The sequence below is a fragment of the Manduca sexta genome, chromosome 17 (genome assembly GCF_014839805.1).
Source record: "Manduca sexta isolate Smith_Timp_Sample1 chromosome 17, JHU_Msex_v1.0, whole genome shotgun sequence".
Lineage (NCBI taxonomy): Eukaryota > Metazoa > Arthropoda > Insecta > Lepidoptera > Sphingidae > Manduca > Manduca sexta.
The window spans coordinates 14,841,825-14,864,947 of NC_051131.1; the positions used below are offsets into that span (position 1 = coordinate 14,841,825).

At 36.4% G+C, this 23,123-nt stretch overlaps 3 protein-coding genes across 3 annotated transcripts; 2 read left to right on the forward strand and 1 right to left on the reverse strand.

The window, feature by feature from the left end:
- Positions 1-113: 113 nt before the first annotated feature.
- On the forward strand, positions 114-5,989 carry LOC115451993 (protein CNPPD1). The gene is made up of 5 exons (XM_030180416.2): positions 114-344; positions 1,649-1,745; positions 1,967-2,172; positions 3,675-3,803; positions 4,038-5,989. Exons 1-5 carry the CDS (start codon positions 291-293, stop codon positions 4,749-4,751), a joined length of 1,200 nt encoding a protein of 399 aa, XP_030036276.1. The 5' UTR covers positions 114-290; the 3' UTR covers positions 4,752-5,989.
- Positions 5,990-5,992: 3 nt separating this feature from the next.
- Positions 5,993-14,021, reverse strand: LOC115451992 (caspase Dronc). Its single transcript, XM_037439709.1, is given in 10 exon segments — positions 5,993-9,271; positions 9,274-9,331; positions 9,333-9,412; positions 9,510-9,718; positions 10,176-10,402; positions 10,688-10,869; positions 10,983-11,147; positions 11,749-11,817; positions 12,200-12,392; positions 13,513-14,021. Coding segments are annotated over 10 exon segments (1,386 nt in total). The 5' UTR covers positions 13,645-14,021; the 3' UTR covers positions 5,993-9,200.
- Positions 14,022-21,417: 7,396 nt separating this feature from the next.
- On the forward strand, positions 21,418-22,497 carry LOC115451996 (selenoprotein M). The gene is made up of 2 exons (XM_030180419.2): positions 21,418-21,675; positions 22,122-22,497. Exons 1-2 carry the CDS (start codon positions 21,592-21,594, stop codon positions 22,362-22,364), a joined length of 327 nt encoding a protein of 108 aa, XP_030036279.1. The 5' UTR covers positions 21,418-21,591; the 3' UTR covers positions 22,365-22,497.
- The last annotated feature ends 626 nt before the right edge of the window (positions 22,498-23,123 follow it).

Sequence of the window (23,123 nt, forward strand, 5' to 3'; positions counted from 1 at the left end):
CAATGACTTAGTTTTGACATGTTGTGTTCCGAAATCGAAATTGAATATGAATGTAAATTGTTGCATTAATTTGTTTCTGTTTCACTTTAACTTGTAATTTTTGTAATTAAGTTTTGCGCGATGTTATTCAGTTATGTTAAAAGTGACGTATTCGCAGAAATTGACTCACAATAATATCAGTTTCTTTTCATCTTGGTTCTAGGAGCAAAATTGGCTCCGGTAATGGTATAAATTGTCGTTATAATTGTATTAATACATTATATAACAAAAACAATAATAAACCGGTGCAAATGATGTCCAGTATATCAAAGAGACGGAGGGAAGGTTCGCGGTCCAAGATCAAGGTAAAAAGGGGTCACGTCGTGGCACATAGCTTGGAACTGTGTCAGCGTGACCAAAGAACTGTAATCATAATGAGTTAATAATATAAAAACATAAAACTGCAGTTCGTGCCTCACGTAGGTTTATATAACAGCATTAATGCGTCGGCAGCCAACACCTGTTGCTAGCGGCGCGGACACGGTGCTGTCTCGGCGCGAATACGGCGTGGCTTTGTAGCCCACACGATGCCTTCGATACAGAATTACTCACCAATATTCGAATCCATTATATACCTAACAACATTCAGGATTCAGATAAACAATAAAGGATATTAAACTGTAAACATAGAAAAAATCACAAAGGGCAAAATGTGTCAAGGTCATGTTATCAAAACAAATCCACTACTTATACAATGCACTAATTATACTCATACATACGAAGTTTTAATGTTGTATTCATATTGCCTTTATACATATCATTAATTTGTATGAACAATACTGTCAAGTTAAAAAATACTATAATGAGAATAGGAGTTTGTCAGATGTTTGACATATCTGTCTTACTCGTGAAGGTATACGACTTGTATGGACTATTCTGCCCATTGCGCTTCCTATATCAGTTACTAGAAGAATATATTAGAAAATTTAAAGTTCAGTTCTTACATGTTTTTTGAGAGGGTTGTGCATCCATATAGTAATTAATAATTTATTTATTACTTATTTTGAGAGTATATGAATGAACTGCTCTAAATAACAATAAAAAAACCAATGGTATTTTTTTCTCTGTATCATGTACTGTAGTTTATTATACCTTCAATTGATTTTGATAATAGCGACACCAGAATTTCTTGCTTGTTCTCTGGTGAGCACTGCTTTCTGAACTGTTGATAGAGGTAATTTTGATAGAATCCAAATAATGTATCATATTATTTAGATTAAAATAATCTACTTGGGATTTAAACTAACAAAATGTTAGAGTTGAACATACAAAGAATAGTACATTAAATATAGTGTGAACATGTATCCTTATTAGTGGTAATATTTATCCTTATTTACAAGGATAATCCACAGCCTGTTCACCACAAGAATATTTCAACCACTTACACAATGTTGTGAGTACATCTCCCGAAGAGACAGATTGAGTTTCAATTACCATTTCCGCAATCTTTGCAAATATATATTTATACTTAATTCTTGCCTTTGTATACATTTACGTTATTAAATTTAAAAAATAATACAATAACAATTAACAGATTAATGGTTGTGGTTTACATGGAAGCTTGTTTGTCTAAGCAAACAAAGCAATATAAATTTTATTTTATTTCCAGAGCATGGGTGACCATAAAGAGTTTCTGAGAAGAATTACCAAGACATTGTACTATGGACAGCTGCCGACTTTGCCATGCCTGAGCCTACCTGTTACTGGTATTTATGCCATTACACATATTATGTAGACTGGAAGGATCAAGACCATGATTGACATCTCTAAGTAATTATGATGCATCAGCAATGTTCATGCTTGATTTATTTTTCTGGAATAGGTACTAGACCCAGAGAATGCTGGTGCATTGACACCATAGATAAAAAAATGCGAAATCATTTAAATTATCAACACAAGTTCCTAAAAAATATGTTTTTTATCTCAGAAATTTCGTGCGCGGCGTGGTCGTCGGCGCAGCGCGGGCGATCGTTGCGGCGCCTGCGCGCGGACGCGGCGGCGGGCATCGCGCGCTCGGCGTGCGTGTCGCCGTGCGCGCTGGTGCTGGCGCTGCTGTACCTCGAGCGGCTCAACAGCTGCAACCCTGACTACATCGCCGCTGCCGAACCCGCGGACCTCTTCCTCGTCTCTTTGGTGGGATGATTTGCCTGTGTAGATATAAATAGTGATCATTTGCCACGATTATTTGTCGTACATGTTCAAGGTTTTAATAATTCAAATAATATTACCCAAAATTCTCAGATGATAATTAAATAAACACACATAAGTGAGTACTGAGTAGTGACACAAGATATTTTAAATGGCATAGAAGTAACAATAATCAGTGGGCCTACCATCATCTCTTATTCCGACTCAGTTCAGGACCTAAACTGAACTGGTTCGCTATTTCGTACCATGATGTCAAACACGACCAATATACGTCACCGCCTAATCAAGTTCAATATTGAATCGGAATCTACTATCATTCGTTCTGTGTCGTACCATTATGTACAATTGAACCTAAACTGAGTCGGCTATCTGTCAAAATAAACGATTCAAAACAAGTTAATATTTTTGTGCCTGGATTGGTCTTGTTTGTTATAAAACACAAAAAATGAGCAATATCTGTTTTAAAATGTAATAGTGTTGCAGCATATTGTGTGCTCTTAGAAAGTATAAGTGGCCACTTGTGATTTGCGTTTGGGCAAAAACACTCGAAAATTCTCTAGCTTAGGAAGTTTTGTTGTATACCGTTGCCAATGATTTATTTTGGAATAAATTTTCCCATAATTTCTCCTATTGAGTATAATTAACTCTTCGACGGGACAACTCATTGTAAATTATAAAACAAAGGGCACTTAAATCACCTTATTTCTTAAAGTTATATCTTTAGAATTGTTTTTTTTTTCACAGTTTAATAATTAGTTAAAAATGCATTGGAACTTGCACGCATACTTACGCCATTATTTATTACACAACACAAATGTAAAAAACTTTAATCACAACACAGTTTAACACTCCAATAATTTAAAACATAAACAATAACCGCGCAACTCGACACTTTTGTCAAAAGCGAGAGGTGCGTTTTTAACTCGAAACAGAAATTTAAATTTAGTTTTATAATAATACATACGATAAAATGTTTTCACCTAAATCAAGGTATTAAATTAAGTTTATAGCGAGTTAATACCCGCCTTTCAATTAATTTATTAACAGTATGTATATATTAGTCATTTTTAATTTATTTGCTTTTAACAAAATAAACAGTAACTTATCGGGAAATTACTAACTAAGGTTTCGGAACGCAAAACTCGAAGTATTGAACAAGCGAAACACACTTATACAGTGCGTATAGGGCTATCCCTTTTTAATTTGTTGTGTAGTCAACAGACCAGAGACAAATTTCATTCACTCATCCACCGAGTTCCGACTCAAATGCGATAGTGAGTTAATGACATGATGGTACGAAATTACCCGATTCAGTTTAGGAACCTATATTGAACTGAATCAATACTGAGTCGTTCGATAAAAGATGATGGTAGGCCCTCTGTCATACTTACACTCCTAAAACACACAAACCTAAAATAAATTGCCACTCTCACACAGAAAACTCATGATCCATCTATAAAAAAAAACTATAATTTTTTTTTTTGAAGATGGTTGGGAACAAATTCTTGCAAGATGACGGCGAAGACGACGACGTGTTCTGCTCTGAGTGGGCTGCGTCCGGCGGGATCGAACTCAAACAGCTCAAAAAACTCGAAGTGGAATTTCTTAATGCTATAGTAAGTGTTCATAGAGTCACATTTAACACACAGCTCGAAATATCTGCTGAGTAAATAAATTTTTCAACCATTGATATAGAATATTTTACGAAGAATCCAATGTAAAGTGTAACATTTATGTATACCACATTGAGCATGGAGAAAGAAATTATAACATTGTTTAGATTTACATTTTAAGCCTAATGTACAAATTGGATGTACACATACTAATTTGAATTACTATAATTGTTACAGGACTGGAATGTATTTGTGAGTGATAAATCGTTTGAAGCGGGGCTGGAGTGGCTGGAGCGGCAGGTGGCGTTACGGCAAGCGCGCCTGCGCGGTTTCTTTACGTATTCGGACCTAGCGGCCGCGAGCGACGCCGCGGGACTCGCAGACCTGGCCGCCGCCGTGTCCCGCACTTGGCTCGCGCTCACCGCCGGCTACCTCGTCAGCGTCGTCGCCTTCCTCACCTCCACGCTGCTCATGTCACACGCCTGGCTGCCCGCCTTGCAACTCGTCACCTCCAGAACAACCACTGCCCTCCAAACACATGTCCTAACCCAAGATCACCAGCCCAAGCTGTTTGTGAACACTACCATAGACCCTGCCACAGAACAACTCCTTGAGGACACGTTGGCGATTAGTGCTATCAAATGCTGCTCCAAGTGGACACAGTACCAGGAAGCTACAACCACCAAGCGCAGTTGGAACGACGCGGTAATTGTGCAAGAGTGGAAACTGGAGCCGTGGTGGTCACGAACATCGGTGCTCAATTGGCTATATCAGAGCTCGCTCATCAACCCCATGCAACGGTGGCTGGACAAACTGAACCAGTACGCGGACCTGTTCCGGGGTGAGGTGATGAAGAACTCGTCAGGAGAGCAGGTGTGCGGAGTACGGGGCCGCTGCCACTGGCCGCAGCTCGGCCGGCTCAGCGTGCTCGCCGCCGTGTCCGACCGGTAGGCACGCACCACCTGCTGATAACTGCACATTGGAGAAGTGAAGCAAATGCCTGGACCTTGTAAAACAATAACAAATACTTAAATTCGCACCTCAGCTGCGAACTAAACAGGATAACTTCGTTTTGGTAATGTACTTCTCACATGCGTACTTTGCAGTCTTAGGAAAGAATTTGTATGCTAATATGACACCATCAGGCATGTCAATCACAAAAAAAATATGTTATCGGCAGAAACATCCAAGATAAATGTCTACATATTTTGCCATTGTTAACAGAAACTCATTGGATTATACTTGTTAAATATTTTTAAACCCCTCTTCTTCATGGAAATGAATTTTAAACATAGGCTTTTATGACCAATTTCTTACAACTATTAATGTGATGTCTGAACAAATGTGTATGTGGAATTGCTTTTGAATACATATCAGTATTCCATAATGACAAATAGGAAGTATTTATTGCAAGAATATGTATTATTTAAAACTTCCTGCGCATTTCTTTGGCAAAACTAGCATGTATATCGTATAAACATGCTGACACATGCATATATGACACGACAGTCTAATGTCATGGCACTTATTCGTCATTCACACCTGTGTGGCGTACACGGAGGTATATAAATATTTTTAACAATATCACGGTTAGTTGCCGAGCTATGCTCCGTCGCCTACGCATCAAGATCTTAGACTGAAGGAAGAGATAATGTATGAAAACTTTTGTTTTGAGTTGATACTCTTTTTGTACTTACTGTGGCTGTCCATATAGGTATAATTATTGTAATAATTTATTATCACTTATCAGTGCGGTTGCGGTGACGATCACCGCGATATCTTCCTGCTGTTATACACAATTGTCACATACTATACAAGGGTATTTTAATGTATAAAATGCGACAGGAATTAGATTGGCCTGATTGCCAAAACAAACATATTCAAATAATGATTTATTATTCGAACATTAAACGAATATAATAACATTTCGAATTAACATTTAAAGATTAATTAATAACTGATATGTTTGTGTGTTAGGCCATTCTGATTATTTTTATAATTTCAGTAATTCTCTAGATCTATGTGCCGTCTGTTGGTAGTCCCTGTCGCCAGTTTGTGAATGAGATTACCATCAGACAAGAACTGTGTTAAGGCACACGGACTTTTGAATGTGTGACTCTAAAGTAATAAATGTTTCATCTATTTTTGTATCCACCCTTGGTGTAATAAACGCATGCGCAGAAATGAAACACTTTTTTATGAATTTGAAAATTTATAAAAATATATTTAATACATATGTACTAGATTCCATAATTTCACATCAGAATGCTCCGGGCCTGAAGTTAGTTACGAACAGCACAATGCCGACCAACAACTCCCATTTTCAATACAAAATTACAAATGCACGTAAACGTCACTCCTGCTTTATTTTAGATCAAAACAAAATATCTAGTGATTAAACTACGATATGGGGCAGAGTCGGTCATGTGACTATCTTCACACCAGCTACACATTGGAGACATCTTTAATAAGTCAATCAATGAAAAAATAATCTCATATTACAATTCACAACTATTAATAAATGCAGACACATCTCTAAAAACTTGAGCATACCACATTTGAGCCACTTTGGAACATTGTTACCTATTTACATTTAAAATGTTTGTTACACAGCATAGCATTGAATATAAAATATAGTACAATATTTTAATAGCGCATAATATAACAAAGCAAATTATTCAGATATATTTTATACATAATCTTACGGCAATATCATGTTAGGCTGCGTGTAACTAGTCTACACACCGTTTGTGATTGTGACATTATATTTTCATTGAAAAAATCACAGACGAATCGCTTATAAAACATCAAAACATTTTTTTCCTTGCTCATCTCGATCGAATGGCATGACTTCATTTGTGTGACAGCCGAAACATGAATATTGCAACTTTATAAAAACATAAAAAAAATAATATACAATAAAAAACTATAATTACAAAATGTTGAGCTTAAAATATGTAGTCTCACCGATGACCGAAACGCTATCCTCGGCGGAGACAATGGAGTGAAATAATCGACAGATAACAATATTTGTAAAATTATTATATTCATAATGAAGTTTACAATAAAATGAAATCGGAGGGTAATATAACACGAAATTATTCAAATTCGTTCCAACTACTTATTAATTACATATACATATTTTGAAATCAAATTGGCAGTGTGCAGCCTTCTATGCTTTTCACAAGTGTCAATAGGTCCAGTGATCCACAAACGGACTATTGTCTAGGGCGCTCCTTATATTTCAAGACATGTTTAGAAATCAGAACGTCTTACGTATATTACAATTAAAATCTATAAATGCGGATGTTTATTATAAATGCGAAAGATAGTGTAGGTGTTTGGAAGTTAATGCAGAAACCTGGGATCGCATTTGAATGAAATTTGGCACATAGGTAGACTATGTCCTAGATTAAATATCTAAATTTTATCCTGGGAAATTGCACAATGGGTGTTTTATACCGGGCGCGAGACCTCGGAATCAATCACATTGTGTCTTGGCGGCATCACAGGAGGGTATGTGACTTATATTTGTTCTTTACATTTATCAAATATTTACCTCATATAAAATCATCATATACATTTTCAGAAATACATATAGCCTCTGAATTTGGGTAGAAGGTTAAATGTCAAGAAACGAGAAATGAGGCGCAATACGCCCACGTAACGCGGAAGAATGAGATGGAGCGATATCCCCACTACGCGCCCACTCTTGCACATTGCAATATATGAAATGTGATTGACATTTCTTTACCAATTATAATGCAGTTTTCACTTGTAATGTGCAAATTCAAACATACCCTATTAATATAATTGCAAATATTACATCATTTCTCCATTCAATTCCTGCTGGATACTTCATATTGCTCTAGATAAGGTTAGTTTATCAAAAGGGTATATCCATAAATCACTTATCCACTTACGAGATAATGTATATATGTAGCTTGTTATACGAACCAGAAACCCATAAGCATTTGAAATAAATAATAAAGAAAACTCTACAAGGAACATTATCCTACATTTTATGATATATCTTTCAGCAGCTCAGATCTTCTTAGCATATAAATTAAACTAATTTATTTTTGGAACAGTTCCATTTTATCATTTTTTTTTGTTTGCAATTATATATTTGAGTACTCATTTTTCGTGTCTTCGATGATTACAAGTATTCTAGTAATTGTTCCATCATAGCAACTAGATAATGATAGTTGCAAATGTTTTGGAAGTTGTATTCTGATATCGATACAAGTCTTAAAATTGCACATTCATTCTGATAATGGAAATTCCATCATGAGGGTATTACTATATTGAAAATGTAAATCATAGAAGTTTGACACGCGCTGTCATTGTTGTAAAGCGACATCTGTTGGAGGCAATCGGTACAAGTTATTAAGAACCATATACATACATAAAACGATTTTACAAACATCATACCTGGTTATTGTCACAAAGTATGAAATACAAAACAACAGGACAACTGCCTAACTAATAAAATATTCAGTAACTTAGTTTTGTAAGGAAATCAATTAGACAATCGTCCAAATGCTCAACTTGTAAGGAACCAATATTATTTCATTATAATAAACTGATGTTATTCGGATTTTCATTTAATCTTTAAAAAAAATAGTTCTTGTATAATCGCGTACAAAACCGTGTTTACTATTATTTCATACCTCATTTTTCTATTTCGTTCTTTTTTTTATTTTTTTCATCACCTTATATAAATTTATAATAGTAATTCCTAACCTAACAAGGTGACGAGGAAATTATTCACATTCTCATATAGTAAGAGCCACGAATTCATAAAGATTATCAATAATGCCCGGAAGCTTCAATTTATTACAATGGTGTATCACCTTGAGTGTTCTTAAAATCGGAACACACACAGTACTAGTATACTGGTGCTTGATGGTAAAAGACAAAACTAAGTAAAAAGAAGTTGTGAAGGCCCCCGTATAAGAGGCTAAGTAGTGATGGGTACTTGGGTCCATCTAAAATGCCACATCATATGTACTTGTCTTTACTTCTATCAACCAAATTGGGTGGTTAATGTACACCCAATCTTACTATCATAATTTTTGGTAAGGCAAAACCTCCGAGTATAATTACCATCATACTATTTTTTAATTCTCGTCAATTATTTACTTAATTTATTACAACCTGGAATAAATTTCAATTGTATCTTTTACATGAATCTATAGATTCGTATAATGAATTATAAACGTTGCCACATCTTTCGACGACAGGACGATAGGAGGTCGCCAAAACACAAATATCATTTTGTGTTAAAGACTATCATTTATGCCTAAGACATAGCTTGAGCTAAATCATTGACCTGTGTTGCGCTGCGCTTGGTAGACATCGGCTTAGTGGCGCAGGTCAGCGAACAGGGGCCCGCGGTCATTCGTACAGCCCCGGGTGCAGGTACAACTTCTTGTTGAACCCGCGGCTGTCCACCGACGACGTCTGATGCCGTACTTCTGCTGCAGCCTCTCGTCCACCAACTTGAACAGCTTCTCCACGTGGCAGTTTATGCGCAGACTCCGCGAACACTTCGCACAACACCTGGATGTACCACGAGCTGTCGAACTTGTCGCGGTGCGACACAAAACCTGTGCGATATAATGCGTCAGTTACACTCCTATTAGAGTAGTATGTCTGTGTAACGGTATATGCACGTAAACTTTGGTGGGTGTTGCATGTACGTACCTGGCACGGTGGAGTGCACGACCAGCGTGTCGGAGTAGAGCGGGCGCAGGTCGACGGGCGGCGAGATGGGCGTGGTGGGCGAGGATGTGGCGGCGCCGGGCGGCACGGTGGCCGTGTCCACCGCCACGCGCTGCGGCCGCGGCGCGGACAAGGCGCGCACGTTCACATTTGCGGTCGCATTCACGGTCACGTAGTCTTCCACGACGCCTCTGCACACAATGCGTCATATTATGTGTTATTCATGTTTTGGAATACATATTAAGCGGGTACCAAAATATTCTTATACTTATCCACAATCATTTGCTTCGCTGCGTCGTTAATTGGATTAAATAAGTCAAAAAAATACCACATACAAATAAAACGTACATTATTATTGTTATGCACTAGCGCTCCGTCTCGACTGCGACTTGGGAACAGGAAATCAGGGCATTAAACTTATTGCTCGCGGTTCTATCCGCGAGAAAAGATTTTGTCCGCAATGAAAGGACCGCTTTATATTTTTTCGAGATAATACGCTATGTCCTTCCCAGAGCCTCAAACTATCTCCATACCAAATTCCACGGAAATCTGTTGGGTAGTTTTTGAGTTTATCGCGTTCAGACAAACAGACACACGCGGCAAGTGACTTTGTTTTATAATATGTAAAGATGTATGTTTGAGACGAACCTGCAAACCTGGAATATGAACACCTTGGGCACGCCGAGTAGCTGGGGCATGTTCTTGTGGTTGAAGAACTCAATGATGTTGCCGTCGGTGGTGAGGAGGCCGTCACTGCAGCGGATGGACGTGTTGGCGTCGAGCTTCTGCTCGTACCCGTGCGACGACACCACCGTGAACACCACCTCCGCGCCCACCAGCACACTGCTCAGCGACTTCAGCGTCTCATTCGTCTCCTGCACACGTCACAACCGGCCACACCATTAGCGCACCACTCTTATGTGTCACTGGGCGTCATGAGACTTAACGTGTAACGCCTCAGAGTTACGAACGCAGTGCTATACCACCCAGTTGCATGTAGTTCAAGGTTCAGATGCTGTGGCTACTGTTAATGGGCAGACATGATGTTGGCGAATGGTTTTTATTTCCGTTATTTATATGATCAAAAAAAATGTGAAAAAATACCTGAACACATCGTACATTAACATATTGTTTTTATACAAGATAGAGCGAGCACTCACTTTCAGCGTGAGGTTTATGTAGGTGAGCACTTGGAAGCCCATTTCGGCGAACAGGTACTTGAGGTTCTTGGTGTCGACCTCGACGCCGTGCCGGTACTCGTCGGTGCCGTACGCGAAGTGCACGTACGAGAGCAGCAGCAGCATGCCGCGGTACCGCTCGCGCGTGCGATACAGCTTGATGCCTGGTGATACCATCCTTTGATTTATTTCTCTAGTTTAATGTACTCGATAAAATGTACGAAGCAGTGGCGTACCTTATACAAGAGACTTCACTTTGACAAACATTAACGCTCACCTTTCTTTTCGTCTTCTTGGAAGAAGCCAGCGCTCTTCTTGACATGGAAGTTGGGTATGTCGAGGGAGAGATCGGTAGCGTCGTTGCTGGCTCGTGGCGAGGTCGCCGCAGCGGGCCACGACTGCGGACTGGACGAGGGCGGAGAGCTGACAGGCTGCCGCATATCTGTTTAGACACGTCTCATTTTGACTATACATGGAACATGCTTTTATCCATTTTTTTTTTGCCGAGGTAAACGCGTATCACTTCCACCACTCGGGAGTGGATGGAACAGTTATCTTGGCTTCACCAGTCTTATAGTCCAGTGTCGACGCTCGGGGTATAGCATCATCTGAGCGAACATTAAGCCGAGTTCCTAATACTATATACCCCCTACACTGACCAAAAGCCATGTGGCATTCTTCGGCTCATACGAGATCCGGGGATTCTTGTTGCTAAGATAGCTTCGCGGGACCGTACATGCGTGATGCCGCGTTATGGCCAGTCGTTCTCCATGGGGACTAAAATGCCCCCAAGCTCTAAAGAACGCCCATGGCGTCTACGACAGCAGGTGACTAAGAATTAACGAAATTTATGATTTTAGAATGAGACAGCTAAGCAACGGCTTGATAGATAACGATCTATACATTACTCTTTAAAAATGTTATTAAAATCAAAAACGATCAGCGAAGGCATTATTTGCTAGTCAAATAGAGGTCTGAAGAATCTTGTTGGGTTAGGACAATGCGTAATTTTTTTTCTTTCCATAAGTATATATCTTACTTACTTTTTTGTGCTTCCTGTTTCTTAGTCTTAATGCTAACGAAGTTATTTTCATCGGTTTCTTCTCGAGGACCTGGCGAAAAAAAGCACGTCTACTCAGTGCATTTTTATAATATAATAACTTTTGTTCGCGGCTTCAAAGCTTGAAATAGTTTTTTCAGGATAAAAGTCCAACTATATATTTTCCAAAGAAAAAGGTAGCCCATGTCTTTTCCAGGACCTAAAACTATCTTCATAATTCATACCAAATTTTATCTAGAACTGTTTGGAAGTTTTTAATTCATTGCGTTCAGACAGACGCGGCGGGGAATTTGTTATATAATATGTAAGCATCCTCCAGTTTTGAAACTTTGATATACAAAACACATCAATTCAATTGACATAGGATCCAGTGGAAGTTTTAAAGGAAAGGACGGAGCTTATATAGGGAATAACTGCTCATTGTGTAAGCTTACGGGGCATATTCAGGCGAAGCTCGGGTCTGTTCGAGCGCGGATGCACGGGACTGTTGGGGTCCAGATCCCGCACGAGGTCCCACTGCCCCATCTCCACCAGAGCCTCGGTTAATTTCGCGAAGGCTTCGGGCCCGCGGCGAGTTATGGCGTGGAACAGGTGCCGCTTTCGGTCCAACTGAGATATGTTTTCATTCTGAAATTATTATATTAAATGTATTGTCATTAATATGGAATGTGTTGCACTCAACATTTACATTGATCGGTGGTTGTATACTAGAAACCCACCTATATTGGTAACATAGCTGTATCTATTTTTCTTTTGTGGTCTGGTTTTTGTCAATGCATGCTGTGACACCTTAAAATGTTGTGCATTTAAACCTATCATTACTATTATATTTTATTGGAGCTATTTATAATGTAACAACTACTGGTTGTCCTAATTATAAATAAATAAATCTGAAAACTAAAACCAGGATTTTTCGTGAATATATTCATTATTAATGGATGATTTTTGGCACAATGTCTGCAAAGGTGAAGATGAGTATGTGGTTTCATTTCAATGACAAAATGACCCTGTATACTACATGATTTAATAGTTAGAATTACCTCCAACCTAATGTTACAGGTACAAACATAACTTGAATAATGATTATGTTTAACTATTGGGTTTATCCCTGCAGTAATAATAAGTAACTATGTACATTATCAACTATTGTTAAAGTTGAGTCATTGATAATTATTGTGTTCTTGATTTGGGAAACTAAAAATTTGAATTGTCAATATTTAAGTAAAAAACAATCTAAAAGAGATATCCCATAAATATAATAAAATATAAAGGTATTATTATATCAACACATAATCTTGTTGATAGTATTTGCCACATCACCAGTGCCATGCCATGCCATCTTCAACTAACACAAGATCAGACACAAAGCTGCCTCAATTTGCAATTTGCAACAAGTGTAGTATGACTCATAAACACCCTGTGATTATTTGACAATATGGCACTCGTCTGACGTGTTGGAAGTTCATCGACAGTGATTACAAATCAACAAGTAATCCACTTGCTGGTTTACTCTACCTTTAAATTGACCAAATGTCCATGTATACTTACAAAAAAAAAAAGATGCCATTATCTTAAAAATAATATTGTAACTTAAAATTTCATACATAACATATACATAAGCAGTATAGTGCTATACAGCATGTAATTGCTGTATTATTTTTAGTTTGGATGGTCTTGTCTTGTCTTGTCAAGTGGCATTGTAATTCAGGCAATACTTCTTAAAGAATTAAAATAAACTTTCACTTACTGAATAAGGCTCCAGCATGGCTTCAGAGAACACTCCTTTCTCGTAGAGCGCTGACACCATCATCTTTAAATCTGTGCGGTCCACCAGGGAGCTGAAGTTAAGTTGTATCGCTCTTTTATGTTCTTGTTGCATATTGAAAATTTATTCTCAAAATCACAATTGATACAAAAAAAAAATTACTCTTTTTTCAATAAACTAAATTATTGTTATCTTGTAGAACGGCCAAGCACAAAGTTCAGAGTTACTATGACGAGAACTGAACCCTTGCAAGTAAAGTTGTTTTTAAAGTATGAAAAGTTTGGTAAGAGGACTTTTATCCTGCGATGAAGTACCCCTGGCTTATGTTACAACTATTAAATACTTAATTATCTTTTATCTCATAACACGTGGAAACGGTAAAAAAACTGCAACATTCTGCAACGATTTGCACAGAAACACAAGTATTGACAAGTATATATTATTATCCGTCCAAACTATAACATTTTCACCAGACATTTGACTTTTGTCAACTTGCAACTCGGTACTAATCAATTGGGGATGTCTTAAAGCGTTATCGATTTGATTTCATCTTACAATCGATTAAATTTATAAAGAAGTTTTTATCGAAAAAAAAACTTAAGAAATGTTATATTTGGCATTTTAGGAGCTTTTTCGTTTTTAACGTTAGGGCAATTTTTTTTTAAATTGTGAACCTGGCAAATTATATAGGTAATGCTCCTCAGAAGAATTATTTCCAGTTTCGTCAGAATACAGATAACTTAGCGAATCCAACTCAGACCTCAGAAGTCAGAACTGAGACACCTCGGTGAGACGCTTACTCTATGATCATCTGAAGGAAGCTGCTCAGGGGGTGGACACTTAGAACAATTTATATAATGATGTTTGAGTCAGGGTTTTCTAAGAATTATTATATTTCTTAATTCCGTTACATAGAGTATAGTTTTGGTTGACAAAACTTTACGTTGCGTCTAGTACCAACATAGACCTAAAAACTAGAAAGTATTCGATCGATAATATGATAGCGATAATTTTGTATCTTTAAAAATTACTGACCATAAACTTACACAGGTATAAATTACGATTTAATTTAAAATATGAAAAGTAAAACATCCACAATTTTAAATAATTCCCTTTATTTAATTACAAATGATTTCAAAATACACAATAGCTTTACGCGAATTTCTTATGCACAAATTGTGTACAGTGTTTACTTAATTTAAAAATTCAGTACAGTCCAATTTTCCGTTATATATATCCAATTTTCTATAGAAATGTAACTATATGATACCTTTCAGATAAGATCCTTTCCCGTCCAATCAAAAATTACTATAATTACAATCATTGCAAAGGCAAATTTATAGATTTCGCAAGTGCCTTTTTAACCGACTTCAAAAAAAGGAGGAGGTTATCAATTCGACGTGATTTTTTTTTTTTGTATGTTTGTTACCTCAGAACTCGCTGATTTATGAACCGATTCGGATAATTCTTTTTTTATTCGAAAGAATATCTCTCCATGTAATTTTTTTTCAACATCGCTTCAGTAGTTTGGTTTTAAAACTGAAAAAACTAGAATCATTATGTCGTCCAAGAAAACAAAATCGCGAATTTAGCTTTCCTATGACGTTTTTAATTATGTTTTTGCATTGAGTTCGGTTTTTGCGTTAGGTTTGCTTGAATCTACTTCTTACATACACACACACACACACACGTATATACATATATATAGCATCACACCTTTTCCCCTTTTCGGTGGTACTGTGCAGCGGTGTACGGTGTAACTCCTCATCGCGATAATCGTATCGTGAGCAAAACACAACTACGCCATCGAGACGGTCTATTTTTTACTAAAACAAAAAATTAAACCGCCTTCAAAAACCACTCAAAACCAAAAAATAATTTCATATAACATGTATATATTGGTGGTATCCAATTTGGAGTCGGTGCCTAATTAAATTTTGAAAATTATGTTTTTGTTATATTAAACATTTCGAGTAATGAGATCAGGCTTAGTTAAACTTAAAATAGAATGAATGAAATGAAATAAAGTTTTTCTTCTGGTACGAATCATCTTCGTCCGTTTTCACTTAACACCAAATATTGTTCCATCACGGTTTTAAAACAAAACGTTATAATTAAATAATAAATATATTAAATGTGAGACCAATCAGATTATGTACTAGTACTTAATCTGATTGGTCTATCCTCATCTTCATCTGTTTCAGCTAAAGCATCACGTATGGTTCAATCATACCCCGAACTGGCATATTCTTGATGGTATCTGTTTAGTATTACGTTTTTGTTGCATAGCTCCTGTAAATCTTTGTATTTAGCTGCTGAAATTTTGAGCCCTTCGGCGTATAAAAGTGCACGTCCTTTATGGACGATAGCACTGTTTGCCCTCGATCTGATGATAAAATCCATATCTATTTCGTAATTGTCACTGTTTTCGAAAATCCATATTGAAATTTAACAATAGGAATATTTTTATGAAATTGCACCACTCTTAATGAATTAAAATTAATTTTAAATTTAGCTGGCACTAATGCTTGTGAAAAGATCTTCTAATCCATGAAGTTAGGTTTAAAGAATTTTATTCTCAAAAAAGACAATATAAGTCGCTTACATGACAATGCTTGCTAATTACTTAGGAGTAGATACAATATTGATTGGTATTCGCACAAAGATGCTCTTCCAACACAATCATCGTATTATTGGTATTGAAAACATTAGTATTTGTCTATCACATATTGAGCAAGTTTTACTTTGAATGTGTTGAAATAGTTTACATTTTTTATACAGTAGATGTGGTTTTACAAGAGAATTGTATATTGTATAGCGCAATTTATGTGGAACACACCGAACAATGTGCCGAAGTGATCCCATAAGAGATAAAAGTTTGGATGTGATGTGTTCGATATGTGTGTTCCACGTCAATCCACTATCAATTCGTAGACCTAGGTATTTCTCGTTAGTTTTTTCCTGCAGGGGTAGATTATTTAGTTCTAATTGGTCGTGTGGTGTAATATTTTTATTTTTAGCTTTAAAAATTACATAGCACGTTTTCGATGAATTTATTGTTAAAAGGTTATACCGAAACCAAGAGAATAGCTTGTTTAAATCTTCTTGGGCTTTGCACATTAAGTCCTGAATATTTGATCCGAAGTAAAATAAGGATGTGTCGTCTGCGTAAAGAATTATGTGGCCATGCAAACCTAGTTCTTGTATGTTATTTATGTAGATTGTGAAGAGTAACGGAGCTAATAAGGATCCCTGTGGTAGTCCGCATTTTAAAGGTAGTTTTTGACTTTTCGTGTTTCCTAGTTTTATTACTTGGAATCTGTTGGCTAGGTATGATTGCAATATGTCCAGTGCAGAGCCTTTGATGCCGATGCTTTGCAGTTTTTTGATTAGTAACGTATGACTGACAGTATCAAAGGCCTTTTTCAAGTCAATAAACACGCCAAGAGCAAAAAGTTTGTTGTCCATGCTTGATTTGATTTTAGTTACTAGATCAACCGTGGCTGTTAGAGTACTACTTCTAGGTCGAAAACCGTATTGACGTTCAAAGATGAAGTTGATAGAATAAAGGTGGTTTGCTAGGCGTTTGTATATAATGCGTTCGAACACTTTGGAAATGCATGGCAGAACCGAGATTGGTCTGTAGTTCCCGGGATCCGTTTTAGGCCCTGATTTATGAATAGGCGTTACTTTTGCTATTTTTAATGAGTCTGGAAAGACTCCTGTCACTATCAGTTTGTTGAAGCATTTTGCAAGATTGGTAGCAATTTGGTGCTTTATACTTTTAATAGTTTTGGTACTGATTCCGTCTAAGCCCGCGCTGGATTTTTGGTCAAGATTATTTATTATATCTATAATCTCCACGTCGCTACATGGATTAAAGGTTGTTAGTTCACTGGAATACGTGGTAAGGGGGAGGGCTGAGGTAGGATTTTCATGGTAGTGTTTTGGGATTTCGCTAGCCAAGGAGGAGCCTACAGTAGAGAAGTATCGGTTGAATTCTTCACAGATATCCAGTGTGTCAGTTACTTCCTTGTTATCAATTATTAGTTTCGTGGGAATATGGTTTTGTTTAACTTTGTTCCTTGCTAGGTTATTGACTAGGTTCCACATCTTTTTTGGTTTATTGGTACATTGAGCGAATTCCTTGAGGTAGTAGTTGTTTTTTGTGTCTTGAATTAATTGCCTAACATAGTCTTTAGTGGTTATAAATTCTTTTCGTATCAGTTCATTGTCAGGTTGTAGTTTGAGTTCTGCCCATAGGTGATTTCTTCGGTTGATTCCATGAATTATGTCTTTATTTATCCAGTCTTTTGGGGTGGGTTAAGTATCTTAATTTTTGTTGTTTTACTATTGTTTATATGATAAGTAATGATTTTTTCTAGGGTGCAATAGTCATAGTCTGCTTCGTCTAGACCTATTTCTTCGAGTGATTTGCATAGTATTGTATAATTAATGGCTTCATATTTGGAAACTGGTCTACTAGGTGGCTTAATCTTTTTTAGTTCGACATAAATTTGTTTGTGGTCGGACATAGAGGATTCGATAATTGCCATATGGAAATAATCATTCTTTAAGTTGGTACTGACATGGTCAATTATGGTTTTTCGTGTAGCCGAGTCTCGTGTACTATATTTTGACTCAGTTTTGTTGAGTATTTTATATCCATTTTCGATAAGTAGTTCTTTGTATAGCTTGCTTTTTTTATCTTTCGTTAATAGATCGATGTTGAAGTCACCGAAAACCATCGCCCTTTTTCTTTGTTGTAGTTGAGAATTGTATACTTCAATAAAATTTTTGGGATTAGTATCGCCTGGATTGTAAACAACTCCAACTTCCAGAGCATATCTGTCAAGTCGAATCCAAAGGTAATTATTCCCGTCTGAGTAGCTTGATTCTGATAGAGAGTGTTTTAGGTTATTGTGTACATATGCAGAAACTCCGCCACCTCTGGCATCCGTTCGATAATTATAGTAGTGTGTGTAGTTAGGTAACTGGAGTTCCAAAGCTTGGCTTTCATTTCTGATCCATGTTTCTGTCAGTAGAATGAGATGTATGATCGTAGGTATAGATTTTATAACACATTGCAATTCATCGAACTTTCCTTTTTTTCTAATACTTCGAGCATTTAAGTAGAAGAATGTTAGGCGTGATTTGTTTGTTTGTAGTTGGTCATAATCTGTAATTATTTCATAAGTGTTTGTGCTGATTGTAGCTTCGGTAGTAGTGTTTACTTTAAGGAGTTTTTTGGATTGGTTTTGGTTTTTATTATGCGAGGTATGCCGTTATGAAGTTACCATACTTGAAAACATTTACAATGTAGCTTTTAGGATTCTGTCTAGCATTAGTAATGATAGTTGGCCACTAAGAGGGAATTCACAAGCATCATAGTGTGTCCAGGTAAAAGATAAGTTATCTTTATTTGTGTAATTATTATTGCGGTTTTCAAGAAATTAATTAACGTAGATATCATTGCACGGTTCTTGTTTTGTCCGACACAGCTATCAGAATATAGATTAACCACAGTATGGGTACTTTTTTGGTCTATCATATTCAAATAGGTGGTAGGTCTCTCATATGTGAGAGTCCGCCTGGATAGGTACCACTGCAATGTCTATTTCAGCAGTGTGTAGCAATGGCGAAGCGTCCATACAAGCCGATTCCTACCGGGTTACCTTTTGTAAATTAATTTAAAATATTGAAAAACATAACTATATAACTAGTATAATTATAGTATATTGAAACAAGTCATCCTATACTTATTCAATTAAATCAATACTTCAACGAGTTATCGTTATCGGTAGCTCATATAATTTCGTTAAATCGTAACTCGCGCGCAGTGCTCGCGCCTCATAGTGTTCGAAGTGAACCCGGCCGCACATAGCTTCCCTTGCGATCTTGTTGTCTCTTTCACACGCAGCGCGGTGTCTTTGTCTAATCTTTTGGAAGTGACGTAAAAATACATGTGTGCGTGTGTGTATGTGTACTTCAGGGTAACCCGAGAATTTGCGGCTTAATGTTGGGCCATTGGCGCGAATTTTTTTAATAATTTAGAATGTATAATTAGTGTTTGTGTATAGTGTGGGTTTTTTTTTTTGTTGGGCTCTTTTAGATAAGTATTAAGTACCTATGTTCAAAATATGTGATTATTTGTTAAATTTTAAGGTTTAGACATAATGTTTATGTTAGAAGGAAATTATTATGTATTATGATATTTTACTGATTTTAATTTATTGTGAACAGCGTATTACATGATAATTCTAGAAAAAACTATTTCCTCGGGTTATTCCTTTTGAAAATTTTCACCCTTCGCCACTGGTGTGTAGTCACTGTTGTGTTCCGGTTTGAAAGACATTGTAGCCAGTATAACCACTGATCATATTGAGACTTAGCAGGAGGGCGAGCGCAGTGGAATATAAAACAATACTTTGTGATTCAAGGTGTTGGATGGCGTTTCTACTGTTTATGGGCGGTCGTATCGCTTACCATTAGGCAATCGCAAGCTTGTCTCGTAATTCAAAGCAATAAAGAAAAAAGAAAACTTATACTGAACTGTAACTATTTCATTACATCCCCTTTTTATCTTGGCATTCACGCCCACACGTAACAATATCCATTCTTTGATCCACTTTCGTATATACGTTCAATATAGCGTGCATATTTTTTCGGGTAATATAAGATCATACTTTTACATGAGGTGTATTGAGGACTTTTCTAAATCAAAGCAAACGCATTTAAGGAGTTAGGATCACCTACTTTACTCATTTTTGTGGTCTTCTAAAATCAGTGGCTTGCATTTTTCTTCATCCAGAATGTGATTTTTATATTCAGTGGTTTGTTAAAAAAAAATCTGTTCTCAAGTGATAAGTTTTTGCGTTTCTCACAAAAAGCACATTTGTCTTCTTCAGGCAGATAGAATCCGATATTAAAATCTGTTTTAAATATATAATGAAATACTCTTTTTGATAATACTGATGATCTAGATTGTTTCCTTTCAATTGATCAACATACTGTAGATACAAAAACGAAATGTTCTGAAATTCTAGAGGTAAATATAATTTTGTGCTTTTTTTGCGATAATAGTGGAATGGAACAGCAGGCAACATTTCAATGAATGATTTAAACTGTGCAACTTCTACTTCATCTGATTTATAATAAGGACGACGAGTTCTTCTGCCATCTCGAGTGGTATTCAGAATTTTATTGGCATTTTCGATGGTGTATCTCAAAGATATTTGGGATATGTGGGACACACTTTAATATTCTTTCCATTGTAGTTTATGAAATAATCGTATCCTATTTTGCGAACATTACTACTAGCTCTATTTCTGTGTTTTGTAGTTTTATAAGATAGTTCTGGAATTTACGATCTGTAACTTATAATTCAATCAGAACGATTTTTATCATATAAAAAATTTCGCCAAAATAAACAGGTTTGTTTATAGTAAACGCCTCAAAGTCCATCACCTATGTCGGTTGCGATAACATATAGGGTCGCTTGCGCTACAAATAATCGATTACAAGGCACTTACGACAAAAATGCTTGGTGTCGCTTACGTAATGGCTTTAAAAATATATGTATCCACGATAATTTTAGCACTTGCTATAACTTTATAACGGCTTTATTTTGGGGGGAAACGACCACAGGGTTGGGTCCGTAGTGGCTTGAAATACTACTTAGGATAAAAAACGCATTTTTGACAAAAGTGTCGCTTACGATAATTTGGCGGTAACGGCTCGATATTACTTTCAAGATGTTTAGGTCTATTATATTGGTACCAGATGTACCTTAAAGTTTTGTCACCCAAAACAAAACTCTATATAACAGAGTTAAGATACATAATCATTGTTAGAAAACCCTGTCCCAAATATCATTCCAAAAAAACCCCTCTAACATAGTATATTACTTACTCTATGGGACGCTGCATATAAATTATTTCATTGGACGTGAAAGTTTGTTAAATGTCATAGTTTGTCATTTGTGTGTATCAAAAGTAAATGTAAACTTTGGTTTCCGTTGTCTTTTTGTAATTGGTTTCACTGTCTGCTCATTAAATCAATATGAAGTTTATAATTCTGTTTTGTGCGGTTCTTTCCGTTTGCTTAGCCTACGAAAACTCCGACATTGTATCGGGAAGAATTGAGGTTAGTTTTATTGTAATGAATATGTAACTAAATACGATATTATTGTACATACGCCCAATGTTGTGATTTAGATGCGTGTTCTTCCGAATGTACTTTGTTTTTTCGAAAATGTGAAGGAGACTTTAAATAGTGTAGTAATTACACTCAGCGTAACACCCTGGCCTTACCCTAAAAAGTGTTTAATTTCTGTTTCAAATTATGGTCAATGTACATCATTTAAAATAGTGATGACAGTGACCTTCAATCTGTATAGGTTATTTTATCACATCCGCCCACTGGGTTCGCCCCCTATTAGGGCTCTCATCTCGAGAATACCTTCAAATTGGTCAGGTCGAGTACAGCTCCATGTTGCATCTGAAAACGCCCACACAATGTTGTATCTGTTGATTTAAAGCTAGCCTATTACTGCTTTGTTGTCAAATTCTAATAGAATGCCTATGTTTCAGAGCTGCAGAGGATGTTCATTAAACCGCTTGCCGCAAGTTAAACAATTCGTTATGGATGATGCTCCTAAATACGACAGGCTAGAGGTTAAATTCATCTCCGGGGCACCACCTGAGCTAGTGCTGCTTGGAGATGGAGATCGGGAGCTAGAGCGCCTGCCCCTCTCACAGCTTAACCGCGAGGAATGCAATGAACTCCTGCAGGAGAGGGGTTTCACAAAGAAACCTTCCAAATCTGATTTATAAGTACTTAACTACAATGTACATTCCTGTTACATTTAGCTCATAAGTATATTAGATATTATTTGTGAACAAAATACTTAATAACAATTTAATGTGTATAGTAATGGTGTGTATAATATAAAATGCTTCCTGACAATTGTTTTTCATTTATTATGAATACAAAGTAAAATTATTATGGATAAAAAAATCTGATTGAAGTTGGAAAGATTTTAAGATAGTCAATATCATGTGATTGTTAACTATTGTGCTTTAGTTGTTCCTCTGCCTACTCTTTGAAGAGACAAGAGTGCAAGCTTAGTGAACGTAATTAAGCTTCACGTGGAAAATGTAAATTTTGTGTCAACTTTGCCTAATCTTGCAAATATGTGCATTTGCTGGTTTAGTTATCAAGATAAGGTGATAAATGATAACATTATCAGTCATTACAATTTCACTTACACTTTGATCTTTAATATATACCATAATAATTTTTTATTGATTTAGTAGTTTGGACTACTTTTCTTGTATTAAATATGCATACAATGATTTATAGCGGATAAATAAAGGCACACTAATGGAATGTGAAACCCAACACAACTCTAAGCCTATGCAATCATTAGTATACAATGAAACAAGCAGGAAGGAATCAATACATAGGATGTAGTTTCACTACTTACCAGGTTTAATAAAAAGTAATAACGGTTGACTTATGCTTATTGTGTTTGTTTTCAAACGCACATCCAGAATAGTTGTTAGGTTGAGGACAAAATAATACACAGGCAG